The sequence below is a fragment of the Chinchilla lanigera genome, unplaced genomic scaffold (genome assembly GCF_000276665.1).
Source record: "Chinchilla lanigera isolate Chin_1 unplaced genomic scaffold, ChiLan1.0 scaffold00040, whole genome shotgun sequence".
NCBI classification, from domain to species: domain Eukaryota; kingdom Metazoa; phylum Chordata; class Mammalia; order Rodentia; family Chinchillidae; genus Chinchilla; species Chinchilla lanigera.
In genome coordinates this window covers 14,472,612-14,497,998 of record NW_004955441.1, presented here as the reverse complement: position 1 = coordinate 14,497,998, position 25,387 = coordinate 14,472,612, and the positions used below count along the sequence as shown (strand labels likewise).

The 25,387-nt window shown below is 39.0% G+C and overlaps 1 protein-coding gene across 2 annotated transcripts in view; it reads left to right on the top strand.

The window, feature by feature from the left end:
- Positions 1 to 2,490: 2,490 nt before the first annotated feature.
- Fbxo11 (F-box protein 11) overlaps positions 2,491 to 25,387 on the top strand; it is a 24,226-nt gene continuing 1,329 nt past the window's right edge. The window contains exons 1-21 of one of the 2 annotated variants that reach the window (XM_005390993.1): positions 2,491 to 2,618; positions 2,951 to 3,032; positions 3,593 to 3,734; positions 5,373 to 5,502; positions 6,468 to 6,551; positions 6,774 to 6,906; positions 8,478 to 8,584; positions 8,670 to 8,781; positions 8,877 to 8,983; positions 9,060 to 9,197; positions 13,413 to 13,630; positions 14,968 to 15,053; positions 15,899 to 15,993; positions 18,741 to 18,863; positions 18,947 to 19,032; positions 19,768 to 19,844; positions 20,233 to 20,376; positions 23,704 to 23,814; positions 24,410 to 24,517; positions 24,732 to 24,840; positions 25,218 to 25,316. In XM_005390993.1, the coding sequence (XP_005391050.1) occupies positions 2,511 to 2,618; positions 2,951 to 3,032; positions 3,593 to 3,734; positions 5,373 to 5,502; positions 6,468 to 6,551; positions 6,774 to 6,906; positions 8,478 to 8,584; positions 8,670 to 8,781; positions 8,877 to 8,983; positions 9,060 to 9,197; positions 13,413 to 13,630; positions 14,968 to 15,053; positions 15,899 to 15,993; positions 18,741 to 18,863; positions 18,947 to 19,032; positions 19,768 to 19,844; positions 20,233 to 20,376; positions 23,704 to 23,814; positions 24,410 to 24,517; positions 24,732 to 24,840; positions 25,218 to 25,316 (2,399 nt within the window). In that variant the 5' untranslated portion in view covers positions 2,491 to 2,510. Of the gene's footprint in view, positions 2,619 to 2,950; positions 3,033 to 3,589; positions 3,735 to 5,372; positions 5,503 to 6,467; positions 6,552 to 6,773; positions 6,907 to 8,477; positions 8,585 to 8,669; positions 8,782 to 8,876; positions 8,984 to 9,059; positions 9,198 to 13,412; positions 13,631 to 14,967; positions 15,054 to 15,898; positions 15,994 to 18,740; positions 18,864 to 18,946; positions 19,033 to 19,767; positions 19,845 to 20,232; positions 20,377 to 23,703; positions 23,815 to 24,409; positions 24,518 to 24,731; positions 24,841 to 25,217; positions 25,317 to 25,387 lie in introns of both variants that reach the window. The other variant, XM_005390992.1, reaches the window with a different exon arrangement.

Here is a 25,387-nt window from a genome sequence, read left to right as displayed (position 1 = left end):
TGTGAAGTCACTTAGTAGTTGCCGTGGATGAACTGTCACATATCACAGTGCTTGTGCTCAAGTAACCCTTACTTTACTTCATAATGGCCCACAGAGTAATGACGCTGGCAATTCAGAAAGGGGGAGTTGTTTTTGTCTGTGTTTTATGTGTGGTTTTTTGAGACAAGGTCTTGCTATGTAGTACAGGCTGTCCTGGAATTCACTCCTGCCTTAGCCTCCCAAGTGCTGGGATTACAGGTACGTTCCACCACGCTGGCTTTTTTTTGTTTTTTTTGTTTTTTTAAAACAGGTTTTCACTGTGTAGCCCAGGCTAGCCTTGAACCCACATCAGTTGGGCCTCCCAAGTGCTGGGATTAGAGGTGTGTGCCACCACATGCCACTGGTACTTTATTTAAAATGAAAAGTTAAAGAAAAATTAATCATATGCCACAATTAGTGAGGTCTACACCACGAACATCTCTCTGGAATTCTAAAGGGAAAAAAAGTCTATAGTTTTGCTCTTGCACCTCAACCTGCAAGAGCTCTGTATGTGTGTGTGTGTGTCTGTCTTTTTTGCAAAGTGTCTTACTGTGTATCCCAGGCTGGCCTTAAATTACAATCCTCCTGCTTTAGCCTGTCAAGTTCTGGTATTACAGGCATGTGTTATCACACCTGGAAAAATATGCTAGGTATTGGAAAAAAAGCAAACATACAGAATAGTTAGAGGGATAAAACAGAATTTTTCTCCCTAAGCCTTCTTTTTGGGTCTTTTTAAGACAGGGTTTTACTGTGTAGTTCAGGCTGGCCTTGAACTTTGTAGCCCAGGCTGGCCCTGAAATCTTAGTGATTCCCCTGCCTCAGCCTCCGGAATGGTGGGATTATAGGCATGCACCACCATGCCTGGCCTCCTCTAAGCCTTTTAAGAGTTGTCAACATGTTGCCCTGTCACATCCTGGTACTTCAGAATATACTTCAGAATGTACTTCCTACCAAAAAAGTTCCTCTTAACAACCATACTGTAACTATTAAAACTAGAATATTAATACTGATTCATCTTGTAATCCCTAGACACCATTCCAATTTCACTAATTTTCTGAATAGCATTCTTCCTGCAAAATAATGTGGTTCAGAACCACGTTACATTCAGTTGTTATATCTCCTTTAATCTCCCTCAATCGAAAACAAACACCTTCAGTCTGAAACAGTTCCTCACACTTGCCTTGCCTTTCATGTTTTTGATAGTTTGATAGTTACAGATAATTTTATGTTATAGAACAAATTAAAACATTTGAGTGTGATGTTTCCTCCTGAATCAATTCAGACCGTGCATCTTTGTCAGGAGTGGAGAAGTGCTGTGGCTTTATTTACACTGTGGGGTGGCGCAGTTTCAGTTTGTCCTCTTAGCAGTGCTCCCTTGGAGCACCTGGCTAAAAGACTGTGGATTAGGGGCTGGGGATTTAGCTCAGCAGCACAGCGCCTGCCTGGCAAGCACAAGGTCATGAGTTCGATTCCCAGTACCGGAAAAAAACGTACGTACATACGTACATACATACATAAATAAATAAAAAGACTGTGGATGGCATCTGCTGGAGAGTGACTCCTTTTTCCTTCCTACAGGTCCTGTTCACCCTGAGACTTGGAGTGTATTCCTTTATCTGTATTAATGTAGATGTTTAGTAGCTATTCTGTGGGTAATCCCTTTACCTTCATTATTAATTGTTATGCTTCAGCATAACTTTGCCAAGCACATTTTCAACCTGACTGGTATGTTCTGCTGACATCCTCACTGTTCTTTGAGCACTTTCTTGATTTGTGCCACAAAGTATTCAGTCTTGTGCACGTGCCTGCCCTAGCCCTGGAATCAGCCATTTCTGTAGCCATTTCTCCAGCCATTTTTCCTTTTATAGAAAATTTTGGCCGGGCGTGGTAGCGCATGCCTGTAATCCCAGCACGCAGGAGGCTGAGGCAGGAGGATTGTTGTGAGTTCGAGACCAGTCTGGGCTACAAAGTGAGCTCGAGGCCAACCAGGACTGCATAGTGAGACTCTGTCTCAAAAGGACAAAAAAAAAAAGGAAGGGAGGAAGGAAGAAAATGTTATTCAGCAGCCAAGGTCCATTTGCTAGTCATGCTCATTGCTTTAAGAAGATCCTTGCTCTCAGTCTTCGTCAGTGAAGAAAGGTAGGGAATGTAAGCACACATGTCCATACAAATCTAAATATTTGTCCCTATATCTATGTTTGGAAACCATTCGTTTATGTTATATTCCTCTTATTTCTAATTCTAGTCTTAACACCAAGGGTTTATTCTTGGGTTCTCCTTTTAATCTCTTCCAAATTTTGTAGAAATCTTAGATTTCTTTCAGATGGTATTTAGTTGGCTAAAGTGTCACTTAAAAGTTGTATTTCTTCCCTCTTGCACCAGATTGGAAACTTCTAGAAAAAAGTTTATTACATCAATAAGACCTTTTATAAGAAATAGTTGATATTTTTTCGTTGTTTCTGTTTGTAACAGATGATGATGTACCAGCAGATATGGTTGCAGAAGAATCAGGTCCTGGTGCACAAAATAGTCCTTACCAACTTCGTAGAAAAACTCTTTTGCCGAAAAGAACAGCGTGTCCTACAAAGAGCAATATGGAGGTAAGTTAATTGCAATTTTTTTGTACAATAAATATAAGCATTTTTAGGAAACACAAGTATTATGATCATCATCATTTTTTAGAAAGTTATAATGATGTATGATAAAAATATTTGCGTATTTGTTTGTGATACTAGAGATTGAACCCAGGAAGTGCTGAGCTATATCCCCATCCCTGTTTATTTTACTTTGAGACAGGGTATCACGAAGCTGCCCAGGCTAACTGAATTTACTGCCTATCCTCCTGCCTCATCCTCCCTAATAGCTGAGATTACAGGCCTGCAGTGCCACACCCGATTTTTATTTTTTGTTATTGTTGTTTTTAATTTTGAAGGGTGCCTCAACTTCAACTACAGAAAACTTTGGTCATCGAGCAAAACGTGCAAGAGTGTCTGGAAAGTCACAAGATTTATCAGGTATTTCCTATGGGGATATTAAGGGAATGGGATAAAAAATTTTAAAAACTTGTTTGATGCCGGGCGTGGTGGTGCACTTGGGAGGCTGAGGCAGGAGCATCACTGCAAGTTCAAGGCCAGCCTGGGCTACAAAGTGAGTTCAAGGTGAGCCTGAATTGCATAGTGAGACCCTGTCTCTAAAAGACAGAAAAACAAATGAAACAAAAACTTGTTTGATGCCAAAAATTTGAAATTAGATGTATTTGAGCATTACATTTGGGATTAAGAAAATAACGTACTAAATATACATTAGAACCCTGACCCCTTCCTTTTTAACTTTTATTGTTACATAAAAATAGCTAATTGTAAGAAGTTCTTCAGATAACACATAATATCTAAAAGAAAAATACTTGAGATGTGTATTATCTTTGAAAACTATGTTTCTTATAGAATGATTGTCATCAGAAAATAAAAGCTATTCATTAAATAAAATAAAAACTATGTGCTTTAAAAATTGAGAAAGTTATTAGTAACATGTTAAATAAATTGTTGACATTCTTTTTGTTAATCTCTTTTAGCAGCACCTGCTGAACAATATCTTCAGGAAAAGCTACCAGATGAAGTAGTTCTAAAAATCTTCTCTTATTTGCTGGAACAGGACCTTTGCAGAGCAGCCTGTGTGTGTAAACGCTTTAGTGAACTTGCTAATGATCCAATTTTGTGGTAAGTGAGGACCTGTTCCATATTTTGAGATACATGATTTGCTGGCCAAAATGCTACATATAGTAAGGGTGTTGAAGAATAACTTGATAGTTGGTAGTTACAAATAAGTAGTCAGAACAAGATTAAAATGCTTTAAATTTCAAGTTACCTGTTTACCACAAATGTGGGCTCCGTCCAGACAGTATTTATAAAATAATAAGTGAAGTATTTTTTGTAGTGGTTTTTTTTTGTACTGGGAATCTAACTCAGGACCTTATACTTGCCAGGCAGGCGCTTATGCCACTGAGCTGTATCCCCAGCCCATAACTGAGTGATTGTGGAAAATGTTTTTCATTTGTAGAAACAGAGTTAAGTAATTTAAAATAGGTAATGAGTTAATCCTGGTATTTTATGTGTAACTTTTATAAGATATATTCATAAAATTTAAAATACACATTCCTTTTGGCCCAGTAATCTTACTTCTAACAATCTTTTTGTTTGTTTTCCAAACGTATAGTCAATAGGGGTGTGATGTCTAATTGGAGGACTGAGGACTGTCTGCTAATAGTGATTTTTATAAACAGTGTTATTGGAAAGGAGGAGTGTTGCAGTACTGGGAGTCAAACCTAGGGCATTAAGCATGCAGGGCAAGTGCTGTACCATTGAACTACAACGAGCCTTACAAAGTTTTTTAATGAAATGGAAAAATTGCTCTATTATAAAAAAGAAAAGAACAGAGTGTAAAATTCAGTAAGCTAAGTAACTATAATATGTAAATGAGTAATATGTAAATGAGTAATCTTTAGATAAAAAGACTAGAAGGAAATATTCTAAACTGCTAATAATACATGTATTGAAACTGTATGTCAAGCAAGGCATAGAGGAACTACACCTGTAATCCTGACAGAAGGCTGAGGCAGAAGGATTGCCACAAGCTCGAAGCTAGGCTGTAGTGAGTTCAAGGCCAGCCTAAATTACACAGTGAGACCCTGTTCTGAAAAACCACATACACACACCAAAAAAAATACATGTCTTCTCTTTATATTTTTCTGTATTTTATTATTTATATGTGCTTTATGATGTAAAAAATAAGATGTACTCTATATGTAGAAGAGAAAAGGTATGTTTAGAAATGAGAACTGAGAATGAAGAGCAGAAGAGGAAAATATTTTTGCATTGTACAAGAAAAATGTATAGTACTTGACAAGATGTAAATATACTGGAGATGTAGGAAGATTTAAGTTTTAAAATATTTTACTGAAAAAATTCAAGCCAGGCGTAGTGGCGCATGCCAGTAATCCCAGCACTCAGGAGGCTGAGGCAGGAGTATCATTGAGAGTTTGAGGCCAGCCTGAACTGCATAGTGAGACCCTGTCTGAAAAGGAAAGGAAAGGAAAGGGAAAGGGAAAGGGAAAGGAAAGAAGAAGGGAAAGGGAAAGGAAGAAAGGGAAAGGAAAGGAAGGGAAAGGAAAGGAAAGGAAATATTTAAATAATTGCATAGAATTTTCACAGTAGGACTGGGTTTTTCTCCTTTTGAGTAAACAATTTTTTAGGACATTACTGCTCTTTTGTTCTTCAGGGTAGACTAAATTTAAAGTTTTATTAAATAAACTTTAAGGATATTTTACAGAGATATCTTTAATTCCTTTTTCCCTTCAGGAAACGATTATACATGGAAGTATTTGAATATACCCGCCCTATGATGCATCCTGAACCTGGTAAATTCTATCAGATCAATCCAGAAGAATATGAACATCCAAACCCTTGGAAAGAGAGTTTCCAGCAGTTGGTATGAAATGCAATTTTAAAATACTGATTTATATTATACATTTATAAATAAGTGTTCCTTTAAAAAAGAAATTGAAGCTGGGTGTGGTGATGCACACCCGTAACCCCGCACTCGGGAGGCTGAGGGAGGAAGCGTGCTGCAGATTGGAGGCCAGCCTGGCTTCCTAGTGAGTCAAGTCCAGGCTGGACTGCACAGCGAGACCTGGTCTCATTCATAAAGACATAAATAAATCCTGTGAACAGGTTTTAAAAGTTAAGCCAGGGAACATTTATCAACCAGCAAAATGCTCAGTTCTCTTTACTATTGATACAGCTTCGTTCATGAGCTGCGTTTGTTCCACAATTTTGGGAAAGGTGGCCACATTTGTGTTTGTGTTACAAAGATGGCTGCTGTTACGTTTGTTGCCCAACACAGAGTTTACAAACGGAAACAAAATTCAGCCAAACACTTCCGTTTGTAACCCAATGGCTTTCAAACAAAAGTGTCCATGAAGCAAAGTGACCACTGTGTTACCCAGTCAGTGACTGTCAGTAGCCTGAAAGCAGCTGTGATCTCAGTGGGCTGATTTGCACTTATATTTAAGTTACCAATTTTCATTGTTGCTTTCAAGCCCCATATTTATCTTAATTTTAATACGAGGTTTTCAACTACAGGTGATTTTGCTCTGTGAAATACCAGAGGTCATTTGGCAGTAGCTTAAGACACTTTTGTTTGTCACAGTGCTGGAAGAGGGTGTTGCTGCTATCCTGCTGGCTGAGTATACTGCTAAGTATCTTCCATTGCACATAACAGTCCCAACCATGAAGAAGTATTTCTGAGTCATAACTTACTCTGTATTGTTCTGTGACAGAAAATTAGTTGGAACATTTAGGTTCTTTTTAAATACTAATGAAAGTTACACTGTGGTGCATTGTTCTAGAATATAATGTTTAGTGCTTGGTTTTGTTTTGTTTTTGACATTTTAGTATAAAGGTGCACATGTAAAGCCAGGATTTGCTGAACACTTCTACAGTAACCCTGCAAGATACAAAGGAAGAGAAAATATGTTGGTATGTATGTTTATGATGTACGTGGTACTCTTTCAGGCCAGGTGGGATTGCACATGCCTGTAATCCCATAGTTTGGGAGGCTAAGGCAGGAAGATTGAAAATTCAAGGCCAGCCTGAATTACACAGTGACACCTTGTCTCAGAAAAAAAATATATATATGTTATATATATGTATATATATAAAATCCTTCAATTCTATACTAATGTTTTAATTCTTTTCTAGTATTATGATACTATTGAAGATGCCCTTGGTGGGGTACAAGAAGCTCATTTTGATGGACTTATCTTTGTTCATTCTGGAATATATACTGATGAATGGATATATATTGAATCTCCAATCACCATGATTGGTGCAGGTATTTTGAAATGCACTGTCAGAATTTTAACACTCATATTATTTAATTACATATTGGGTTTTTAAAATGTGACTTAAAATCCAATTGAGCTTTGTTAATACTTTAATGAGAAGAAAGAATAGGAGCCAGGTGTGGTGGCACACATCTGTAATCCCAGCATTTGGGAGACAGAGGCAGGAAGATTACTGTGAGTTCAAGGCCAGCCTGAACTACATAGTGAGACCCTGTCTCAAAAAAAGAGAAAAGAAAGAATAGGGATGCAAGTATTTCACACTCTTTCTGAAGTAAAAGCATAAAGACTTCAGAAATCATAGGTGTATATATTTCTTCATATTCGTATTTTATCTAATTGCCTGTAGTTTTGTTTTTTTTTTTTTTTTTTTTTTGGTTTTTCTCCGGTGCCGGGAACTGAACTCACGACCTTGCGCTTGCCAGGCAGGCGCTTTGCCGCTGAGCTAAATCCCCAGCCCTGCCTGTAGTATTTTTAATTAAAGAAAAATTGGTTGAAAGTAAAGATGCTAATGATTTATTACTGCATTTTTAAAGGAACTGAATTGTAATTTTTAAATACTTTCTATACTATTTCAAAGATTTTTATGGTTAAATTTCTAGGAATAAATACAGTGAACTATTTATTGAATATTGATGAATCATTTAAAGATCTGTGCTGTCTCTGGTTTCTTGAGGAGGTAGGGCAAAGGACACTTTAAGGCAGCTGGTAGCACCTCCTGTCTGGAGTGAGGCTGGTGTCTGCTGTCTCCTCTGTCTCCCTCCCTTCTCCATCGCAGAGGATGGGGAAAGGGTGGGATGTGGCTCAGGGCAGAGCACTTGCCTGGCACATGAGGCCCTGGAGTTGATCCCCAGCACTACAAAAAAGAAGATGGGGAGAGAGTGTAGAAAGTGTATGCTGCTAGTTTCATCACTTTCTAAGTAAGAGTCACTGTTGGAAATAAGTTTAAATAAAGTGGTCTCTTCTTCTGTTCTCTCCCTGAGCTGCTGCTTTCAGTGCTGCTACTGGTGGTAATTTTGTTTCTACAAGAAACCATTTTTTAGAGCTGGGGACGTAGCTCAGTGGCAGAGTGCTTGCCTAGCGTGCAGAAGGCCCTGGATTCAATCCCCAGGACCTCAAAAAAAAGGAGCCCATTTTTTAAATATGAGCTTGTCTTAAATATTAATAGTACTCATATTGAATTATATTAGTATGCACATACTTGAGTGCAATGGTACTCAGATAATATCCCCACTAAATCTGACTCCTAGCCGGCTGTGATGGTGCATGCCTGTAATCCCAGCCCTCAGGAGGCTGAGGCAGGAGGATCGTTGCAAGTTCGAGGCCAACCTGGGCTACAAAGTGAACTCAAGGCCTGCCTGAACTGCATAGCAAGACCCTGTCTCAAAAAGACGTAAATCTGACTATGTATTGCAAAGGCTGATGAAACATAGTTAACTGATAAAGTGAATGTTAGTCCTACTGCTTAACACTGATGTTTTTAACAAGTCTCCTCTCCATAGAAGTACCTGTCTGGTAGAATGAGATAAAGGTAATGTGCCTTGAAATATCTTCTCCACAGCGCCTGGAAAAGTAGCAGACAAAGTTATAATTGAAAACACTAGAGATTCAACCTTTGTTTTTATGGAAGGTTCTGAAGATGCTTACGTTGGATATATGACAATAAGGGTAAGAAATTTTAAGATTTAAAATCTGTATGTTGAAATCATCAAGACAGTGATTTTTTATTTCAAATAAAATTCCTATTTTTCAGTTTAACCCTGATGACAAATCTGCTCAACATCACAATGCACACCATTGCTTAGAGATTACAGTAAATTGTAGCCCTATTATCGATCACTGTATCATCAGAAGTACATGTACAGGTTAGTGGTTGCTTTGCCTTTTATGATAAAATCAAGTCACCATGTTGTTGCCCAATAGGATTTTTAATTAAAAAAAACAATAATTTTTCTTATAGTTGGTTCTGCAGTATGTGTTAGTGGTCAAGGAGCATGTCCCACTATCAAGCACTGTAACATCAGTGACTGTGAAAATGTTGGACTTTATATAACAGATCATGCACAGGTATTGTTTAATTTGTGGTTTTTTCTTCGTTAATTTTTTTTAAAACTCTACTAATGTTTGTTTCTGATTATTGTAGGGAATATATGAAGATAATGAAATTTCCAATAATGCTTTAGCTGGTATTTGGGTTAAAAATCATGGAAACCCAATTATTAGACGGAATCATATCCATCACGGACGTGACGTCGGTGTGTTCACATTTGATCATGGCATGGTAAGAACACTTACTGTACTCCTAATAGAGAAGCTGGCCTCTTCCTCATTCATACTTCAGAAGTGTTTCAGCATTGTTTTTCATCATCATGAAAGTATCTGAATTGAAGAGTACAGTTGTGTAACCAAGTTGAACATATTTTAAAATTAATATTCATTATATGAATTCAGGAGTCAGACATTATATCCAGGTGAATCTAGTGATGATAGAGGCCTTAGGAAATTGAGGAAAGTGAGGTCAAACTAGTAGTTAGTTCTCACATGTAAATATACATAAAAATCACCCCGGAGCTGAACTTCACACAAACACCCCCTTTCATTTTGCTATCCTGGAGTTTAAACCAGAGCCTTGGGCATGCTAGGCAAGCATTCTACCACAGAGCTATACCCCAGCACTTTTTAGTTTTGTTTTTTGAAATAGGATCTTGTTAAGTTGCAACCCTCAGGGGCTGGGGGCACAGCACCTGCCTGGCAAGCGCAAGGTTGTGAGTTCGATCCCTGCTACCGGGGGAAAAAAACAAAAAACAAAACAAGTTGCAACCCTCCTGCCTCACTCTGCTGAGTAGTTGGGAGTTGTAGGCATGTGCCATCAAGGTGGAGGGGGTGTCTTGGGGGATTTTGTTTTGTTTTTTGTTTATTTGTTTTTGTGAGGGGATAGGGTTTTTTGGGGTTTTTTTTGAGACAGAGTCTCTACATAATTCATGCTGGCCTCGAACTTGTGGTGATCTTCCTGCTTTAGCCTCCTGAATGCTGGGATTACAGGTATGTGCCACCATACCCAGCTAAACCTGTCATTTTTTAGATGAAAATTCCTATGTCCCTTTTTTTTGTTTGTTTTTTTTATTTTAGTTTTATTATTTTATTTCTTTGGTTGTGGTGGTACTGGGAATTAAACTCAGGGCCACAGGCAGGCATGGTGGCACACAGCTGTAATCCCACACTCACGAGGCTGAGACAGGAGGATCACCAAGTTTGAGGCCACCCTGGGCTACATAGGAAGACCCTGTCTCAAAACAAAACAAGCCGGGCATGGTGGCACACACCTGTAATCCCAGCACTCGGGAGGCTGAGGCAGGAGGATCGTTGTGAGTTTGAGACCAGCCTGTGCTAAAGTGAGCTCAGGGCCAGCCTGAACTCAAGAGCGAGACCCTGTCTCAAAAAGAAAAAGAAAAAAATCCAGGGCTTTTGCTCTGAACCACATCCCTAACCGTTTTTTTATTTGAGACAGGACTCGTTTTCTTGTTTAATCAGAATGTCCAAAGATCCAAAGATACACACTTTTAATAACCACCATAAGTGAGTTTACATGTCTGTAAAACTTATTTTTAGAAATAAATGTTTCATTATTAGTTTGACTTCCATTTAAACTGTCAGAACTTTCACAGGAGATGCACTGATAATGTCATTTCTAAAACTGTTATGCAGCAATTAATGGTGACATCCTCATAGATGATAATTTGTTTTAGATGCTACTACAATAGTTTTACACAGTTTTCCAGAGACATTTTGAGCTTATAAGGACGCTATTTAAATAGTATTCTCAGATACTCTTTTCATTTTACTGTCTGGTACAACATTAGCAGTATTTTTGTCTGGGCATCAGAGAGATGGGAGAAGAGGGGATTATGGTAAGGTTTGTTGCCATTATGTTATGCCATTAACTAAGCAGTCTAGGAATACTGGATTTGTATATACAAATAGTGGCGAAGAAAACATTTGTCATTGCTCGTACCTGGAATCCTAATTCAGCTCTCAACTGAACTAGACCATAAAGAGGACCCTTTTATCAAGTGCTATTCAGACCTAAATAACTACTGTAGTTTCAGACCAGAAACTAACCCATCATATTCAGCCAGTTCTTGATACAAATCTAACTTGAAAAGATTTCATTTCACTTAAGACCTAGGCTATATCTTACACCTGTAAATAAGAAAACAAAGTGGAAAAATGTCTATCTTTTCTTTTCTAGTTAGAATCTTCTTGTATAGGATACCTCTTTTTCCAAGGATTGGGGGAATGTGGGAATTGGAGAAGTCTAAATATGGAGACCTCCAAAGTCTCTCAGGACTCTGCTTGGAGACCTAGATTGGCTGTAGACCCACAACTCTTGTTTTGTTTTGTGTGCTGTTACTTTAATGCTTATGTTGTCTTCAGGCTGTACCCCAGAATTATGTCAATTTCAGGCATCATTTATGCTTAGTCTATATCATTCACAAATCATTTGAGATACAAAGCTAATCTTACCCTGAGTATACGTTCCTTGTTTTTGAAGAATCTGTGGTAATAGTCACTTACTAAAGTTCAACATAATAATTTACTCCTTGTCACACACCTCTTAGCTTATTTTTTACAGATTTGTGATTATAGAAATTACAGCATTTTTTAAGATGAACACAGTAGCACACAACTAATACCAGGTTCTTGGGAGCCTGAGATGGGAGGATTGTAAGTTCAAAGCCAGCTGAGCAGCTTAGAGCCTGTCTCAAAATTTTAAAGGCCTGGCTGGGGGCTCAGTGGCAGAGCCACAGCCCTGACCCCCAGATTCAGCTCCCAGTACTGCAGTAAATGAATGATGAGGAGTAAGTGCTTAACAGCAGCAAATTTTCTGTCCATGCTGACAGCTTCCCAGTTATCTTCTGTTTACGGTGTAGTCCTTTGCAGTATTTTGTAAAATGTGATTAAAATTTCAAAACTGCTGTAAGATTTTTAAAGCATTTATTCTAAATTTCTGAACATCACCTATGACAGATGACAGGTTCCCTGTGTTACTTGTATTGATAACGAGCTGTCATCCCTCACCTTCATTCATTTCGCCTCACTTTGCATAGTCTTCCATAGATGGGAAGCTTAAGTTGTTTTTACTTTCTGTTTTTGCTTTTATTTTTGTGGTGCTGGAGGTCAAGCTTAGGGCCTCTCACATACTACGCTGCATACATCACCATCAACCCCTGGAAGCTAAGATTTGGATGAAATTGTTTCCTTTCTTCTGATACACATATGTGCCTATGCTGTTTCTATGAAAATACTTCAATGACAGAGGCATTCTCTTTTCTGTGGCCCACTTATGCTGTTATATTAGTATACTTTCTGTTGCTAGTAACACAGCTTCCCAAAATGGGAAGTTACAAAGAAAGGAGGTTTATTTTCACTCACAATTGTGGTCCAGGGTCAACATCTGAGTGTGGAGCTGGCCTTCTTGTAGGCAGAATCTCAAGGTAGCCATGGCATCCTGTTGAAATGGACAAGGCACTTGGGTTTCTCCTGTGGTTTCTTTCTTCTTGTAAAACTGCCTGTACTCAGTCATGAGAGCTTGGCCCTGGAGGCTTCTCTAACCCGGTTACCTCCCAAAGGTCCTGGCGCTAAACACTGTTGATGGATCAAGTTTCCACCCTGTTAGTTTTTTGTTTGTTTTCATTGTGTGTATTTTTCTTTTCATTTGTTTCTTGCGGTGTTGGAGGATCAAACCCAGGACCTTGTACATGCTTGACAAGCACCATGCCACCTAACCACAGTCCCAGCCTGTTTTGCAAGGGGTCTTGGTTACTTTTTTCTCGTTGCTGAGACAAAATACCTGATGCCCGAAATTAGGCAGGAGGTTTATTTAGCTCAGGATTTGTGAAGGTTTCGGCCCGTAATCAGCAGTCTCCAGTGGCACAGGAGCAACAGCTCAAGGGGGCTGCAGCCAAAGCAGCAAGAGCAGAAAGGGAGGGAAGCAGCCTGTTCTCCTCCTTTACGTTGTGTGCAGGCTACTGCCCAGGCCATCTCTGTGCCCTCCTCTTCCACAAGCTGGGGATGTTTACAGCGTGAGGACCCCGGCCCGCTGCTGAGTCAGTTAGTTAAGCTGCTCAGTTCTCGAGCTGACACAGTGTATTAACTATAGCACAAGGTGTAGTTTCTTTAACACCTTTAGCCTTTTGATGAAGGTAGATATATGTGTATATACATACATATGTTCATTAAGTAATGGTATTTATCTGTAATTATCGAATAGCTGTTTTCCTATTTTCCTTTATTGCCTTCATACTCAGACTTGTAACTGTGTTGTACTAAAACATTTAACTGTTTCTTTCATGTGTATTATTTGAAGTGTAGTATATATTTTTTATTTACTCTTGAACATTTCTGATACTTAATTTTGAGGTGTGCATTAAAAAAGTTTTGCGATTGGAATTTCTTTTTGCAAAGTAACCTTTACCTTAATTTCTGAATTTTTCAGGGTTACTTTGAAAGTTGCAACATACACAGAAACAGGATAGCAGGCTTTGAAGTCAAGGCCTATGCTAACCCCACAGTGGTTCGATGTGAGATTCACCATGGGCAGACTGGAGGAATATATGTCCATGAAAAAGGAAGAGGACAGTTCATAGAGAATAAAATCTATGCAAACAACTTTGCAGGTGTATGGATTACCTCAAACAGTGACCCAACAATAAGGTATTTATACACAATTATGGATGCAAATCACTGTTTCACCTTTTCTGTTTTGTTTTGGTTTTACTTTGGTTTGGTTTTTTGAGACAGGGTCTCACTATATAGTTCAGACTGGCCTCAGCTTCAGTATGTGACCCAGGGTGGCCCTTGAACTTGTCGTGATCCTCCTGCCTCAGCTTTCTGGGAAGCTGAGTGAGGCAGGATGATTAAAAGTTTGAACCCAGCCTGAGCAACTTAGTGAGATCCTGTCTCAAAAAATAAGAATGAGCTGGTAATGTAACAAGGTGTGAAAGCCCTGAGTTCAATCCCCAAACCATAAAAAAAAAAGAAGAAAGTCAAGATAATGAACTTCAGGGTTGGGTTGGGTTGGGTTGGGTTGGGTTGGGTTGGGTTGGGTTTTTTTTGAGACAGAGTCTTGTTATGCAGTTCAACCTAGCCTTAAACTCAAAGCAATCCTCCTGCCTCAGCCTCCTGAGTGCTAGGACTACAAGCATGCACCATCACACCCAGCCCAAACTGTATTATTATAAATGACTAAGGTGGGCTGGGTTCCACTGAATGACTTTGTCTTTTCTTTTTCTTTTTTTTTTTTTTCCCCTGATTCAGCAGATAGAAAAACTCAGCAAACTATCTCAAAGATTCTTGGATAAACTAAAACTTAAAAAATTGGAACTCCAAATTGTCACTGTCCCTGATAGTTCCTACTGTCTCCTTTGGTCAGAGTAAAAGGCAAGCAAACCTAGTATGAGAGGCATTGGCCAAGATGGTAGAATAGAGCTAAGATACTCTTTGGTTTTTTTCTAGACATGGTCTTTGCAGCATGGCCTTGAACTCACACTGTTCTTTCTGCCTCAGCCTCCAAAGTTCTGGGATTATAGGTGTGCACCACCATGCCCGGCAGCTGTGTTACATTTCAGTCAAGAATATGGAGGGATTATTTTTAATGGTCAAATTTTATTTCCATCTTGATCAGCAAAAAAATGGTTGTGGGAATTTTTTAAGAATGCTATTTTGGGAGTAGGGATGTAGCTCAGTGCTGGAGCACTTGCCTGCCATTTGCCTGGTGCTGAATTCTATAGCACTGCTAAAAAAAAAAAAAAGTGGGGGGGGGATGCTATATGCTATTTTGTAAACAATTGATGACTTTTCCAAAGCCTTAAATATTAGACCTAAAAGAGAATTTAGAAATCATGTAGCCAGAGGTGCCTCATTTTGCAGATTGTTTAATAAACTAAGCTTGGAGAAGTTAATTTGTTACACGCTGAATGGTCTCACAATTGTATAGAACAAGCTTCATTACATAGATGCTTCTTTTATTGTACTGTTTCACATAATTGTAGGGGGAATTCTATATTTAATGGAAATCAAGGAGGAGTTTACATCTTTGGCGATGGACGAGGCCTTATTGAAGGAAATGACATTTATGGTAAGCATAGTGTTGTGTTCTGAAAGATTAGGCTGTCTTTGTGGTACATACTAGCAAAATAGACCATTCTGAACCATGTAAGTGAGAGAACTGATGCAGTTTCTTTACATTCTCAGAAAAGATTATTCTGTGATACATACTCAACATAGAGTATTCACCAGGCTTTATGGCAGACAGCAGGGAAAAACTTAAATAAGACCCTAGTCTTAAGGATTATTTATCTGCACCTTCCTTAGGTATACTCCGTTACTTCACAATTAATAAATTATTTCTGTTATAGTTTAATACACTTTGAACTAACTAAAAAAAGAAACAACTCCACATTTAAAACTTTAGAAACATTAATTCAGCATTTCTTAGGTGTCTCTGTGTTAAAAATCGATGTTTCTGAGCTTTCTCTTCTGCTAACTTACCTGCGCAGTAAGTGCCAGGCATTATTTTGAGCACCTCGCCTGAATTAAGCCATAACATTCACAGTAATTCCACGAAGTATATTACGAAATATTCCCACCTGCTGATCAGAACGCAGGCACAGAGAGGTTACATGCCTCACTCACAGTCACCTGGAAAATAAGTAGAAGCCCTGGCGTTCAGTACTGGGCACGTTGGCTCCAGAGTGTGCACTCTTCACCACGGTACTGTGCTGCCTGCAGCCTCTCTGCCTGAGTTTACTGTCTGGTTCCCTTAGTTTGTCTTGTAATTCTCATTAAAATTCTAAAAAAATTAAAAATAACAAAAATAAATAAAATTCTAGAGCAAAAATTTTCACTGCTATCTGATGTAATATTCTTACCGTTTCCCACTGGGCACTAGGACTTGACATTATGACTTTTGTTTTTAAACAGGGAATGCATTAGCAGGAATTCAGATTAGGACAAACAGTTGTCCAATAGTTCGACATAACAAAATCCATGATGGCCAGCACGGTGGCATTTACGTGGTAAGTTCATGAACACAGTCAGTCAAAAGCATGCAGAGCAAAAACTGTTTTGAGGGACCACATCCAGTTTGAGATGGGCCACATTCAACATTTCAAGTGTGAATTTGTAGGGGCTGGGGATTTAGCTCAGCAGCACAGCACCTGCCTGGCAACCACGAGATCATGAGTTCGATTCCTGGTACTGGTAAAAAACAATCAAGTGTGAATTTGTAACTATCTTTAATATTTAGACAGTGAATAAGACTCTTTATTCTTCCTGCCAGTGTATGAATGACTTCTCATTTTATTTTTTCTTTGGTTTTTTTCTGGTACTGGGAATCGAACTCACAACCTTGCGCTTGCCAGGCAGGCGCTGTGCCACTGAGCTAAATCCCCAGCCCCCAACTTCTCGTTTTATATGAGAAGGCAGGTACATCTAGTATAATGTAAGGGTCTTTTTGATGTTTCCTGTACTTTCTGATATTATGTAATCAGCAGCTAAGTTTGGAAATAAAAACATACCTCTTTATTGAAGTCTGAACTACTGATGGTATATGCTAAACCCCTAACAAGGGATTGGCAGTCTGCATTACATTTGTTACATTGGGATTTCGCCAGTGTGACCACTGGGTAAGTTTTTGGAATTCTGTAAAAGCGTGAATATCACAAGTCCTAAAAATAGTACGTTTGATTTTTATCTTCTCAAAAAACCATTTCAGTTGAAACTTATATTGAAAAGTAATTGTCTTTCAAATGTTAAGCTGTGTATTAGTCCTACTATTGTGTCTTCTGTCATCGTGGTTACCAGGAACTGAGCATAATATCAGAAGGCACAGAAAACGTCAAAAAGACCCTGTGTTGTACTAGGTGTACCTCCCTTTATTGTCTTCTCTCTTTTTTATTTTTATTTTTTTAAGTACCAGAGACTAGGGATTGAGACCTGGTCCTTCACACGGAGCTACTTCCTTCCCACCCCCTTTTTTTTTGGAGACAGGGTCTCACTATGTAATTCAGGCCAGATTTGAACTTACTGCGTAGCCCAGGCTGGCCTCGAAGTCTTAGCAATTCTCCTGCCTCAGCCTCCCAAATGCTGGGATTGCAGATGTGAGCCACCATGTCTGGCGTACCCTTTTTTTTTTTATTTTGACCAGGCTGGACTCAAACATGATTCTTCTGCCTGAGCCTCCCAGAGTGCTAGAATTATAGGCATGTGCCACCACACCAGGCTCTACATGAGAATTTTAATTTTATTCATAATGCTAGAGGTGGTTGTTACGGTCTGGCTCTCGAATGTCCACAAAAAGCCTCCTGTATTTGGAGGTCAGGCTTTTGTAAGGTGACTGGGTTATGGAAGCCTTATATTCATTTAGTGGACTAATTCTAATGGCTAAAAGTGCCGACAGTACAAGGCACCTCGTGAGAAGAGGCAGACCCCGGGCCTGACCTAGAAGGGCCCATACCCTGCCCTTGCTCTGCCCTGGGAGGTCTACTTCCAGGCTGCCATGGGGAGAGCAGCTGTACTCTGTCGAGGACCATCCACCATGCCCCTTCTGCACTGGAGCCAGCTGCGTGAGGACTGAAACCTCTCAGTCTGCGAGATAAAATAAGCCTCTCCTCCTTTAAACAGTGGGTGTTGTATGAGAGGAGAGGGGATGAGAAAGTGACTAAGATGATGGACCATGTCTTAGATTTTTTGGCTGAAAGTAAAAATTTTGGTAACAAAATTGTTATCATTTGGAAGCAATTTCACCAGTGAGTTTATATTACTGTTGAACGTTAGTACTAAAGTAGAGGTCCTCAGTTATTACACATCTTAGACTCCAAAGGTTCTTTTGCAAAATAAAACCAAATTCTCCTACTCCTAAGACAACATGAAAATTTTATAAGTTTAAATTCAGGTAGACACTACATAAAATGAATGTTGTCAGGGATAGAGGTATAGTTCGGTGATAAGCACATTAATGTATGAGGGCAAAGTTCAGTCCCCAGTACCCAAAAAAAATTACCTTGTTATTCAACTAAATAAAGAAAAATTTAAATTGTTTTCATTACTCTCTGTAAATTGAGGAACAGCCAGGTATAGTTGTGCATGCCTATAATCCCAGAACTCAGGAGGCTGAGGCAGGAGAATTGCCATGAGTTCAAGACCCTGTCTCAAAAAAAACAAATTGAGGTGACTTTATGGGTCTGGACAGGTTGAGAATCAGTGACTCTACTTTCCATGTAAGGAAACCGAGGCACAGAAAGGTTGCCTAGGTTAACAGGTCCAGTGACAGTCCAGGCTCAGCCTCCTCTATCTGTGCTCTGTCCCACTGCTTACTGATTTTTCTTTTTAAATTCTTTATGCCACAAAGAAACAAGGTATAAAAAGCAAATTATAGGGGCTGGGGATTTAGCTCAGCGACAGAGCACCTGCCTGGCAAGTGCAAGGTCATGAGTTTGATTCCCGGTACCGGGGGTCGGGGGAAGCAAATTATAAAAATCCAGCTAGCCATGGTGGCACATGCCTGTAATGCCAGCACTTGGGAGGCTAAGACAGGGGGATTGCTGAGTTTGAGGCCAGCCTGGGCTACATGGTAAGACCTTATATCAAAAAACAAAACAAAAAATCTGTAAGTCAAATGCAGCACTTACCCTGTCTGTCTGGTATAAACTGTATTTCAGGAGAATAAAACAACTATGAGAAAAATGCTTAAAAAAATTCAGGAGCAAGTAAACTTACCTTCTCATAGAAATTATGTATTGTAACCAGTGAAACTTTTATTTAGCATGAAAAAGGACAAGGTGTAATAGAAGAGAATGAAGTTTACAGTAACACCCTGGCTGGAGTTTGGGTGACAACTGGCAGCACTCCAGTACTGAGAAGAAACCGGATACACAGCGGCAAGCAGGTGGGACCAGCTGAGACTCTTGGGTGGGAAGTACTGCTCTGGAAACACGTACCACTTGAGAAAAGTATGTTTTCCAATTTTAGGTTGGTGTTTATTTTTATGACAATGGACATGGAGTGCTAGAAGACAATGATATCTATAATCACATGTATTCAGGAGTTCAAATAAGGTAATTATTTTCACATTTGGCTTTTTGGGAGTGACTTGGGTATATGTGGATCGTGTAGAAGGAATCTTGCTATTGTTTAAAGCCTGGTCTTTTTATATATATGTATGTGTATGTATATACATATACATGTGTGTATATATATATTTATTTTACTAGACTTACGTTGTGAGAACGTCGCTTTCTTCATCTAGGTGAGGGCAGGAGCCAGTAACGTATGCCATACAAGCTCGTGTCCACTGTTCCTCTGTCCACTCAGAGTCACATCAGCTGCCATACATTTTGCTCTATACCTGACATGCCACTGGTCCTCAGTAAAATGGGAGCTTCTGTTTTATGCTATTTATGTAAAACTGATAGCTTTTACAGCCCTCATAAGTTTTTGGAACTCTAGTAGTCTTAATCATATTATTCAACTCTTTATTTTACATAAGAGGGGAAACTACATAACAAAATAATAGGTCAGTCTAACCACCTTGGTTTAGCTTACATATGTGGGGACTCTGTAGTGATAATGTAAACCTGCAGTAGAGTGTTACAAGGTATATTTCTGTGTACAAATTAAGTAAATTAAATTCAACCATCTTCTTTCCTGGTAGACTTCTCAGAGGATCTTCAGGAGCTCTGTTATATAGTTAATTCTTACCATGATTAATGTAGCTTTCTGTTTAGTTCATGTAACATGGAATATGGGAGTAGAAGCGATGTAAATAGTATTACGTTCTGTCTTATCCATAGGACTGGAAGCAACCCCAAAATCAGACGTAACAAAATTTGGGGAGGACAGAATGGTGGAATTCTTGTTTATAATTCTGGTACGTTTCAGCATTTTTTTTTTTTTCTATGAATGTTCTGTATCTATTAATTCGTGCTTTTTCTATTAATGTTTGGAGTTGGGTGTGATGTCACAAGCCTGTAACCCCAGCATTCTGGGAGGTTGAGGCAGGAGGATCATAAATTCAGTCCTGCCTGGGAAATTCGGTGAGACCCTGTCTCAGAAATTAAAAAGGGCTGGGAAGTGTAGCTCAGGGCAAAGGCCTTGGGTTCAGTCCCCAGGACTGCAGAAAATATTACATAACAGTTCTTACAAGGGCTGGGGATGTAACTCAGCAGGAAGGCCCCTGCACTCAGTCTGCAGCGCTGACAGAAAATAAAATAAGAGACACACCTTCTAAGTAACACTTAAAACTTTTGCATTTATAGGTCTAGGCTGTATAGAAGACAATGAAATATTTGACAATGCAATGGCTGGAGTCTGGATTAAGACAGACAGTAATCCTACACTAAGAAGAAATAAAATCCATGATGGAAGAGATGGTGGCATCTGTATATTTAATGGGGGTCGAGGTATTGTTGTTAATTTTGCATTAGTGAAAAACCCAATTTTCCATTATTCTTCTATATCTTTAATGATTAATGACATTGTCGACTAGTATGTTATAAATGAACAAATCTCAGTCTTGTCTTTTCAAATCCTGAGACGGTTTAGTGCCTAGAGTTACAGGAGACAAATGTTTACAGTTCTTTTCCTTTCGTAGCCACCTTGACTCTGCCTGTTGTAAGTCACTAGTACCTTTTTTTAAGGTAGCAGAATTTCACAGCCTGACTGGACCTTTTATTATTGTGAACACAGTGGACTTTAAGGTCAAGTTGCAGAACTAAGTATGAGAAAATTAGTATGTAAATTGATACATCTATTGTAAATAGGTATTGCTTTTATAACTTTTATATTTGTTAGAGAATGGAATTAACAAACCAAATTGTGCCTGATTTGATAGCTATAAAAAGGTCAGCTGAGTTTGCGTTGAGGCAGAAGTTCCAGTGCTAGTTGCTTGCAAACACATATTGTTCACAGATTGGAGGAGAATGCTGAATGCCTATTTGTCACTATGCCCAAATGTCAGTAGCCATAAATTGTACAGTATCGTATGTAGGATAGCCAAATGTACCAAGACTTAGTGGACAAAACGTCTGCTGTGGCCAAGCAGTTAATGAGCCTGTTAATGAGACTTTCGAGGAGTTTAGACTCCAGTATAATTCATAAGAGTAACATCTCTATGGTAGGATTCTTAGCAACACACAGTAAAGACACAGAATGCAGAAAGGTTGGTTTTAGTGACAAGATGTTTGAGAAAAGGTTTTTGTAGTAAAATCACTCTTGAGCTGTCGAAAAAGAAATAGGCAGCCAGGCATGGTGGCACACACCTATAGTCCCAGCCCTCAGGAGGCTGAGGCAGGAGGATCGCTGGGAGTTCAAGGTCAGCCTGGGCTACAAAGTGAGTTCAAGGCCAGCCTGAACTGCATAGTGAGACCCTGTCGCAAAAAAATAAAAAGGACAAAAAAAATGAATAGGCATTCACTGGTTGAAGGGTGGGGGAAGCCATTCCAACTGTAATTTTTTTCACTCATTTGCTTTGTAAATCCTGATTGAACACTTCTGTACCAACCACTGTGATAGAGATGCTAAAGAAACTGGTAAATAAAACAGTACTACTTCCATAAAACTTACAGTCTAATGGAGTGGCACATTGTAAACAAAGTCTCAAACAAGCAGAGTGGTTTACTAAGGCTATAGGTACTGGAAAGTTGAGGCTGGAGAAGAGGCAGGGCTCAAATCACAAGTTTTCTACACACAGTAAGGAGATTGGTCCCCCAGTAGTAGCACTTGAGGTTGTCGTAGAAGTGTGCAAGCTCAGCAGCAGACTTGGAATCATCTAGGCAGCAAATAATGAACCTGAACTAAAATGACTGTATGAGAGGAGGGGACACACCTTATTGATCCTCACATGGGTGGCTGCAGGGCATGGTGGCACGCACACGCCTGTAATCCCAGTACTCAGGAGGCTGAGCCAGGAGGATCGCCTCAAGTTGAGGCCAACCTGGACCACAAACGTGAACTGAAGACCAGCCTGCACTACATAGCAAGACCTGTCTCAGAAGGGCAGCCTGGGTAGATGCTGGCACTGGTGTTCTGGAGATAGGATACGTGTTTAGTACCCATTAGGCCCATGTTCAGTCTCTTGCACTGGACACACAGAAAAAAAAGTATATGGGGGATGAGAGTGCAGTGTGACTCAAGACTCTGAACGGGGTAACTGCTACAACGGTACTTTTTGCTTAAGACACAGAATGCGTAAAACATTAGGCCAGTTTTAAGCCTACTGAATCCAGTGTCATCTTTGGAATATCCAGATTGGTAAATCAGGTGACTACACTAAGCAAAGAAAGACTTAAGAATTAGCAGCCTTGTATGTAATGTCTTAACCATGTGAAGATGGAAGATCATTTTAGAGAAACTTCCCCATGGCCTCCAGGGGGAAAGGACTTAGAAATACAGTATTTCAGTACTGTGGAATACCTTACAGGTCAGATGTCTATAAAAATAGCCATGTCTTGTATCTTCAGGGAGCAGAAACATCAGTATGTAACTAATTATAATTCACTGTGTATAACTAGGTCTTACGGGCATAGGGTTAGCTTGTGTTTTAGTGCTGTGCTTTTACATGTGTCCATTTAATCATAAGAACCTTATGTAGTAGGTATGGTTATGCTCATTTTACAGACAAGGAAACAAGAGAGAAGGTAAGTAACCTGCCTTATCATATAGCTAGTAAATGGTGAAGTATTTGAAGGCCTGAAGTCTTGAGGCGGGGCAGGGTTTGCAGTTACACTGCCGGAAAATGGAGCGGTACCAAAAACTTCCCAGGGGAAGACAGGACAAAAGAGAGCATAGGGCATTCCAAGAAATAATATAAACCAAAGGCACTAGGGACACAAATATCTAGCACACACAGCCACTGGCAGGTGTGGGAACAAGGGGATAAGTATTGTAGTGAAACAGTAGAGTGTGTTGGTGCTATTTTCAAAGGCTTTAAACAACATGTTGATTTTATTAAGAGTAGGAAGAATTTATTGAAAGCTGCTGACAGGGACAGGAGGAGCGCTGGGAAGTGGGTTGCCCACCAACCCTGCTTCTCAAGGGTGTTTTACTGACAGAAAGCAAGCTGATTTTCAGCTGTACTCAGAAAATAGTTCTATAAGCAGACAGTGTGTAATAGAGTTGTAAAAGAAACTGGAAACTGAGCGTGGTAGTGCACGCCTTGTAACCCCAGCTACTCAGGAGACTAAAGCAAGAGGATCACTGTGAGTTCAGTCCAGGGCTACAAAATGACCTCAAGGCCAGCCAGAACTGCAAGGCCCTGTCTCAAAAAGACCAAAAAAAAAAAAAAAAAGAAACTGGAAAAAAGACTGGATTAAAGGAAGTTAATGAGAATGATCATAGATAGTAATGAAGGCCAGAAATAAGAGCCTGCTTTTAACTAAAAGACAGGCATGGGCCAGGGATTTAGCTCAGTGGCACAGTGCCTAAATTCAATTCCCAGTACCAAAAAAATAAAAAATAAAAAAAAAATAAAGAAAAAAAATATATATATATAAAACATGTGAAATTGAGTCAGCTGTGTTATCAGATACCGAGGATGAGTACTGAGTACATTTGTGTGGTCTCTGCTACCATGAACATTCAAGTGCCTTTCAAATACTAAAAAAAAATCCTTTGGTTGGAAAGAGTCCTCTAAATTTACAAATTATATTAATCTAAAAGAAAACCTACCACCCAAAAAAACTAGTAAAGCTACATGACTAGCCTTGATCTAAGAAAATATTTTATTGTAGGTCTTCTTGAAGAAAATGATATTTTCAGGAATGCTCAAGCAGGTGTTCTCATCAGCACTAATAGCCATCCAGTCTTAAGGAAAAACAGAATATTTGATGGATTTGCTGCAGGTTTGTATTTTTTTTTTTTTTTTGCATATTTATTGTTGTGCAGTACCTTACTTTTGGATACAATATATTCTATTATAATAGTATGCAAATTGTGCACCCCAAGCAGCCAGATAATCACAAGAACTTCTATTCCAAGTGCTGGATACTTCCACTCTAGGTCCGATTCTTAGTATTTATAGTAGTAATTGTGAAACATCAAGATATAGTGCAGGCTTCTACTACTAGTAGGAGTACAAATAAAACTCAAGGCCCTCTGCCTCAGAAGCCATTTTTAAAATACATGTATTGATAAATGAAACCCAGGTAGCACAAGCAGTTACATGTCTACACGTGAAGAACACCAGATACTCAGCTCCTTTTCTCTTTAGAATGTGAACTACCAGGTACCTAAACCTATTTCTGGGTATCATTCCCTCAGCTTAGTTCACAAGCTTAGCAGTGAAGGTTAGTATTACTATCAGTGATACCAATATTTCCAAAGGGTTAATGTACTTTTTATATACAAGAACCAGCTCACTACATTTGCTAATTTGGGGTTTCTGAAACAGTATAAAGTGATGATGCACCTACCTACTTTTTGTAAATTTCACTTTAGGTATTGAAATTACAAATCATGCAACTGCAACATTAGAAGGCAATCAGATTTTTAACAACCGGTTTGGAGGCTTGTTTTTAGCATCTGGTGTTAATGTGACAATGAAAGGTATGTTCTGCCTTAAAGAGAAATTACTTTGAAAGAAATAAAACTGTTTCAGTTGTATTGGAATATCCTGCATAAGGAAAATCCATTTCTTCGCTGAATTTCTACACCTGTATCATTGGGTAACTTTGTTTAAAGCTCTTGTCTGTTTAAACCTGTAATCTTTCAGTTTTACAGACTGCCATGTAGATTTTTACTTATCTTTCTTTTATTACAGATAACAAAATAATGAACAATCAAGATGCCATAGAAAAGGCTGTTAGTAGAGGCCAGTGTTTATATAAAATATCAAGTTATACCAGCTATCCCATGCATGATTTCTACAGGTATATTTCTCAGTTGTTTTCCCCTTTCAAGTTGCCAACTGCTGCCATTTTCTGATTATATGCTGGCCACAAGGAATCCTAAACAAAGACCCTAAATACAGAAAAACCCAGTATTACAGAGACTAGTATTCAAAATACGGAGCAGTGCAATATCATCTAAGTTGTGGCTCTTCCCCTTTGCCCCAGTTTATTCAGCCCAGAAAGAATGGATGAGGGTTTCTGCTTAACAATTTATAAATCACGGTTTCCTCAGAAAGGCACATGAATTTCACTTACTATAGTCTATTTTTCTTCTAAGTCAAAGGCTAATAGATGATATAAACAAAAATACAACAAATGATGTGGTTAAGAAAATAATGTCAAGTTTTGCTTTTTAGATGTCACACTTGCAACACCACAGATCGAAATGCCATATGTGTGAACTGCATTAAGAAGTGCCATCAGGGACATGATGTAGAATTTATTAGGCATGATAGGTATGTAGCACACTTACTGATAATGTTACCAATTATTTTCTCCTCGCTTTTCCTAATTTTTGGGTTTTCAT